The following is a 7,370-nucleotide window of genomic DNA, read 5'->3' as shown; positions in this document are numbered from 1 at the left end:
TATCTAGATAGGGTATGACAATAATTAATGTATATAATTCCTTATGTCTTTATAGGAAGCAACTGCAACTATCCTCCAATTGACAGTTCATTTAATACAAACAGTCTATCAGTTACTAATGTAATATCAGTCAGTGATATAAGAGCTTTTCCTGATATACAGTTCACATGTAATGGTATTATTACTAACTGGATAATTGGTATTACACAGAATCAGACCACAAGCAAAGGTTATCCTAACATTTATTTAAAACGTTCTTCTGAACTGATTCATGCACTAACTGTTGATACTTCTGCTGCTACATCAAGTAATGGTAATGTATATAACTTTACAAGTGATATTGAAGTACAGTATGGAGATATATTAGTAATCAATGTAACCACTAATAGTAATCCAATGTATTATCAACAATACAATGGACCATTGAATTATGAGCTTGATAGCAGTAATGGATTAATACCATTGGAACATAATGACTATCCACTGATATCAGTTGTGGTAGGTAAGTTATGCTGACCGTATGTACTTCCTAATTGATTTACTATTCCTTGTAGAGCCAATCCATGTATCCTCTAGTACTGTAACTAATACAAAAATGGTATCAAGTACATCTACACACATCACTGCTACTGCTGTAACACCAATTAATAGCAACTTGGCTTCTTTGACTATTAGTACAGGCCACAGTACTATAAAGTCTGCATCAAGCAGCTACTTGTCACACAAAACAGATTTACCTACAGAATCAAAGGAGTCCAACACTTTTGTCTACAGCACAAGTTTGATACCAGCTCCTACATTGCAACTAACTTCAGGCAATATACCTACAACACTAGTAGCAGTACTTAGTACAGTATTTATATTACTGGTAGTTACTATACTAGTAATATTAATAGTGAGTGTATTAGTGTGTAGGAGACGTTCAAAAAATGGGATTGGTTCATCTGCTGCTAATGATCTCATTACTGATACTGAAACATCTAATACCCTCCAGAAGGATATTCCAACTATACCACAAGGTACCATTATCTGCATGTTATTATTATTATTATTATTATTATTATTATTATTATTATTATTATTATTATTGTTATTATTATTATTATTATTATTAATATTGTTGTTGTTGTTACTATTAGATTATGAAGAGGCAAGACCAATAGCAGAATGGCATAAAAGTATATTGTCCGACATTAATTTATCAACTAATCCTTCTTATGGAATAACTAGAGGATCAGAAAGTAAGCTAAGTATTCAAATCATAATGCATGTATTATGATGCTTGAAACAGATATAAGTTCTCAAAGTGGTATTGACAATCCTTCATATGAATTTAACACAACAAGAAATGAAAGTAAGTAAGAGTTCAACTTAATGTCAATACAACTTATTGTAAATTATGGCAGTTGGAATAAGCTCAAATTTTCTACATAGCGTAAGGACACCAATATACATCTTAAAATGTAATAAAAATTTCAGGTAATTATGGAGCCATTTTTTAAAAAAATCCTGGGCTATAGCCCATGGTTTTCAGAGTTTTGGCATTTTTATAAAATGGCCGTAACTCAAAAAATTGTAGTTGGAATCAGCTCAAACTTTCTACACAGCATGAGGACATCAATATGTACCAGAAAATGTAATAAAAATTTGGGGTGATTTCGGAGACATTTTTTGGAAAAAACCATAGGCTATAGCCTTGGGTATTTTTCAGAATTTTGGCGTTTTCTTAAAATGGCGGTAACTTGAAAAATTGAAGTCGGAATTAGCTCAAACTTTCTACACAGCATAAGGACATCAATATGTATCAGAAAATGTAATAAAAATTTGAGGTAATTTCAGAGACATTTTTTGGAAAAAACCATGGGCTATAGCCTTGGGTATTTTTTGAATTTTGGCGTTTTCTTAAAATGGCCGTAACTTGAAAAATTGAGCATAAGGTCATCAATATGTATCAGAAAATGTAATAAAAATTTGGGATGATTTCGGAGCCAATTTTTGGAAAAAACCATGGGCTATAGCCTTAGGTATTTTTCAGAATTTTGGCATTTTCTTAAAATGGCGGTAACTTGAAAAATTGAAGTCGGAATCAGCTCAAACTTTCTACACAGCATAAGGACATCAATATGTATCAGAAAATGTAATAAAAATTTGAGGTGATTTCAGAGACATTTTTTGGAAAAAACCATGGGTATAGCCTTGGGTATTTTTTGAATTTTGGTGTTTTCTTAAAATGGCCGTAACTTGAAAAATTGAGCATAAGGTCATCAATATGTATCAGAAAATGTAATAAAAATTTGGGATGATTTCGGAGCCAATTTTTGGAAAAAACCATGGGCTATAGCCTTAGGTATTTTTCAGAATTTTGGCGTTTTCTTAAAATGGCGGTAACTTGAAAAATTGAAGTCGGAATCAGCTCAAACTTTCTACACAGCATAAGGACATCAATATGTATCAGAAAATGTAATAAAAATTTGAGGTGATTTCAGAGACATTTTTTGGAAAAAACCATGGGTATAGCCTTGGGTATTTTTTGAATTTTGGCGTTTTCTTAAAATGGCTGTAACTTGAAAAATTGAAGTCGGAATCAGCTCAAACTTTCTACACAGCATAAGGTCATCAATATGTATCAGAAAATGTAATAAATATTTGGGATGATTTCGGAGCCATTTTTTGGAAAAAACCATGGGCTATATAGCCTTAGGTATTTTTCAGAATTTTGGCGTTTTCTTAAAATGGCCGTAACTTGAAAAATTGAAGTCGGAATTAGCTCAAACTTTCTACACAGCATAAGGACATCAATATGTATCAGAAAATGTAATAAAAATTTGAGGTGATTTCAGAGACATTTTTTGGAAAAAAACCATGGGCTAGAACGACTAACGAAAATACGAAATGAAAATCCTACTCGTGACGCAAATTCTACTCTACATTGTACTTTTAATGTTATTATGTAAGAATTACGGATCACCTTGCAATGTAGAGTAGAATTTGCGTCACGAGTAGTATTTTCATTTTGTATTTTCGTTAGTCGTTCGGAATCCTACTTCATCTTGTTTTTTTAAATTTTTTATGTTCTTGTTTGTGTTGATTTTTTAATAATATTTCATATTTTCATTGGTCATTTGGAATCCTACTTCATCTTGTTTTTTTTTAATTTTTTATGTTCTTGTTTGTGTTGATTTTTAAAAATAATATTTATAGTATTTCTTTAGTTGCAATTGTGATACTTTTTGATTTTACACAAACAATAATTTTCTTTATTATTATTATCATTGTTATAACATTTATGAGAGACAGCATTGAATCGACATGGTGAAGGAAAATCAACTATACTGATGACAAGTGAAACTAATACTAGTCTTGACACAAGTCCTTGTTCAAGAATCTGTGAGCTAAGAGTGTCCATCTTCCCTGCTATTCCTGTTCTTCCAGGCTGTTGTCAAGTTCATAATTATCATTGCATATCATAAGTCATAACATTAATTAATTGTTTGTTTTTTTAAATAAAATAAAATAAAACACTTGATAAAACAGTAACATGTAAAATCAATACCTTCTTTTAGCTGGAAACCTCCACTAAAGTATTGCAGTAAGTTGATTCCAAGCATAGCTTGGTAAAAAAATAACTTGCTTCTTCCAGAGCTGCAGATCTGAGCATGCGCAACCACACCCAAATTTTGGAGCACATGGCAAGCTTCTTTAATTAACAAAATGGCGGCATGTAGCTAAGATGGCTCGATCCAGCAGTCACAGTATCACTTTTTTCTTACTTGAAGAATGATCTGATGGGACATGGACCTGCGCATAGACTGTTGGAGTAGATTGGTGTAAGAATTATTCTTGTAGCACCAACTGATACTGAGATACACACCGACAAATGGATTGACAGGACTTATGACTTGATGATGATGAAGATGAAAAAAAGGTGGCTGAACAAAACGGCCAGTTCGCCGATTTTTGACTTTTCGCTTAGACAAGATCTAGAGCCACGCTAGTTGTACCATTGGAGTCCTCTGGTCAAGATAAGGTCCTCTATAAAGTCTGGTGAGCATAGGAGCTCGTTTTCCTGGTATAGCAAGGCTGCAAAAGTCGTGGCAGCCATTTTGTTTGGGGGTGAATCCTACTTAGTAACGCTACAGCGTTACTAATTATAGCCTTGGGTATTTTTTTAATTTTGGCGTTTTCTTAAAATGGCTGTAACTTAAAAAATTGAAGTCGGAATCAGCTCAAACTTTCTACACAACATAAGGTTATCAATATGTATCAGAAAATGTAATAAAAGCTTGGGTTGATTTCGGAGCCATTTTTTGGAAAAAACCATGGGTTATACAGCTTGCCACTTCTTATAAATTAGCCATAACTCAAAACATTTTCCTAGCATAAAGACAACAATATTTATCAAAAAATGTAATGATTATTCAAAAAATTGGAAAATTTTAAATTGCTCACAACTCAAAACACAAAATAACTTAACTACAAAAAATTGGCAATTATCTATTCAAATGTTACTTTATTACCATTATATTAATTATTTTATTAGGTAATAGCGAAGAGTCACTGGTATATGATGAACCAAGGGTAGTAATGCATAACAGAGAAATGCAAGCATCACCGTATCATATAACATAAAACTAAATGAACTTCAGTGAAATTGTATAAATATTGTCATTGTTATTATTATTTATACAGTAGTACATAATGAAATATTTGTTTGAATGTTTGAATGGACACAAGGATTGTATATAACTAATGGAAATAGTTTAACAATGTATGGGTAATAATAATATTACTATTTTACACCCAAGTCTATGAGGTATATTTGCTGAGCTTTGTAATGACAATCTGCAACTTTAATAGAAACCCATACATCAGAAACCTAGCTGACTAATATCACCTATTAAGCTTGAAATACTTGACAATTTGCAGCTTTTCAATAGAATGCAAGCAGTTCATTTTTGTCACCTTATCAATCAGTACCTACTCTACTGCAATGGATGTATTTGGCCTGAACTACACTCTTGCTGAAGATGTAAACGGTCCTTTGCTAGCTGTTGTACTCACACTGGAACTGATAGCAGCATTAGTGACCAATACTATTGTTTTGGCTGCCACTCTCTCTCAACAGAAGTCCTTAAAGTTACCATCAACAATCCTCTTCACTTCACTGATTATGATACATTACGTAATGGCCTTCATATACATACTGTCCTGGCTCATATCAGTAATAAGTGGAGGATGGATATTTGGAACATCAGAAGAAGAAAAAGAAGCAACTTGCAATGCTGCTGGATTCGTGGTTTGCTACAGTCTAAGTGTTATCAATGCTACACTGACTGCAATATCTGTTGATCGGTGGCTATTCATTGTCAAGCCCAACTTTTATAAGCAATACATGAAACCCAAGGTAACTCTGGTCCTGGTACTTAGCATATGGATATTCTCTGGGCTAACTTTTATAACAACATTTTTTGGAATAGGAGGATTTGTCTTTACGACTTTGGGATCATGTGGACCAAAATTCAAAGATGAAACTGGCTTTACCATTTTATTATTGGCAATCTTTTTCCCAGAAATAAGCATTGTCATAGTCACATCAGTTTGGACATATTGCTTTACAAAGAAATTCATTCGGGAACATGCTCAGCTAGCAGAAAACAATGTATATGTGTCAAAAAATAGAAGGCTAACTGGAATATTTGGATTAATGCTGATAGCATATGTGATATGCTATGTTCCTTCTCTCATTCCTATTATACTAAATCAGTTTCATGATGTGCCAGCAATGTGGATTGCTTTTGGTTTGGTATGCATTTTGGCAATGACATTCATCAATCCAATTATCCAGTCTTTTTTCAGAAGAGAAGTCAAAGAAGAAATAAAGAAATTCTGCAATATTATCAAGTGCTGCCCACACAGATCCAATGCAATAATGGCTGGATAATGTAATCTATCATAAATTCTGTTATTGTTGAAGACAAGTATAGCTCATGCATGTTTTACAGTGTACTGTCACAAATAATTTTAATTGAATAGTGTATATTTATGTAGATGTACATATTTTAAAGTAATTTTAATTAAATAAGTTACTTTTTCAGTGAAGTAGATAAAAGACGATGAACTTGATAGAAGTTGATGATTTGTAGTACATTCCTGGTATCACATTGATGAGATTTTAATGTACTCCAGCACATAGGGAATATACTGCCTATGTAGGAAATATCATTACTGTTATGATGAAGGGTTTTATAATAACGTTAACTAATGAACGTAAAGTTATGGCCACATTAAGCAATTCAATGCTTCCTTTTATGTTCATTGTTTACTTTTGTGGTGATCAGAGGGACCCAACCTGTGCTTTAAAAGAACATTAAGTGTGTAGGTGGTATCATAATTATTAATTCTACATAAATAGTGCAACAAGATATTATAAACACAGTTGTAAATATAAGTGTGGGTGATGTTGCATATAAATATTAGCAGCAAAACTAAACACTCTCAGATAACAGTAAGCATGCCTTCTTTTCTATCTTTCCTTTTATTTTTGCTTATTCTTTTGCTGTTAAATGGTACAGTACAGTCTAATGATTGTAGTACTGAAGGATTTATGGAACTAAGTTTACTGGAGGCTAAAACTGGCAGTACTAACAACAATGGACAAACTACTGCAGGACTAGCAGAATCAATAAAAACAAAATGGATCATCACTGAAGGAAATAAGCAGTTTAGTGAGGATTGTACTTCTACACTGACTGAAGTATTAGTTGGAGTTGACATTAGAACTGTAACTGAGGACAGGAATCAATATCCTAGAATAGAAATATGGAGGGAAATATCTCATAACTATAAAGACCCAGTATCTGCTGAACTTAGATTATCTCCACACAGTTTCACTACTAATGGACTGTATCGTTACACATTACCTACTCCTTTACCTTTTGTGGATGCATTTAATAGAGGCTACAGATTAGGAGTATTCCAACCTCCTGATGATAGAAGTGTCATTAGATTTTATAAAGTAACTGGTACTGGTCAAATTGGAAGAGTAGCTGATATTAGAGATGATAGGGTTGACAAAGATCCTGAAGATCATGAAATAATATTACAAAACTCAAATATCCTAATACATCCAATTACAAGTATGTCATTAATGAAATGTATTTATCATTTAATGTATTTATAGGTAACAGGTGCAGTTATCCTCCAATTGAAAGTTCATTTAATACAAACAGTCTATCAGTTACTAATGTAATACCAGTCAGTGATACAAGAGCTTTTCCTGATATACAGTTCACATGTAATGGTATTATTACTAACTGGATAATTGGTATTACACAAAATCAGGATACAAGCAAACATTATCCTAACATTTA

General features: G+C 32.6%; 3 protein-coding genes across 3 annotated transcripts in view; all 3 read left to right on the top strand.

Annotated features, from left to right (window-relative positions):
• The first annotated feature begins 384 nt into the window (after positions 1-384).
• On the top strand, positions 385-4,771 carry LOC109585315 (uncharacterized). Its single transcript, XM_020001329.1, has 5 exons — positions 385-502; positions 555-1,019; positions 1,140-1,241; positions 1,292-1,354; positions 4,541-4,771. The coding sequence occupies exons 1-5, from the start codon at positions 397-399 to the stop codon at positions 4,627-4,629; spliced, it is 825 nt and encodes a 274-aa protein (XP_019856888.1). The 5' UTR covers positions 385-396; the 3' UTR covers positions 4,630-4,771.
• Positions 4,772-4,829: 58 nt separating this feature from the next.
• Positions 4,830-6,029, top strand: LOC105314151 (probable G-protein coupled receptor 52). The gene has a single exon (XM_011408143.2). The coding sequence runs from the start codon at positions 4,991-4,993 to the stop codon at positions 5,939-5,941; it is 951 nt and encodes a 316-aa protein (XP_011406445.1). The 5' UTR covers positions 4,830-4,990; the 3' UTR covers positions 5,942-6,029.
• Positions 6,030-6,503: 474 nt separating this feature from the next.
• The window catches only part of LOC109585308 (uncharacterized), a 4,846-nt gene continuing 3,979 nt past the window's right edge, over positions 6,504-7,370 (top strand). The window contains exons 1-2 of the mRNA XM_020001318.1: positions 6,504-7,136; positions 7,181-7,313. Of these exons, the coding sequence (XP_019856877.1) occupies positions 6,512-7,136; positions 7,181-7,313 (758 nt within the window). The 5' untranslated portion in view covers positions 6,504-6,511. The remainder of the gene's footprint in view (positions 7,137-7,180; positions 7,314-7,370) is intronic.

The sequence above is a fragment of the Amphimedon queenslandica genome, unplaced genomic scaffold (genome assembly GCF_000090795.2).
Source record: "Amphimedon queenslandica unplaced genomic scaffold, v1.1 AMPQUscaffold_13087, whole genome shotgun sequence".
NCBI lineage: Eukaryota > Metazoa > Porifera > Demospongiae > Haplosclerida > Niphatidae > Amphimedon > Amphimedon queenslandica.
Note: the sequence above shows the minus strand (reverse complement) of the source record. Positions and strands in the feature narration are given on the sequence as shown.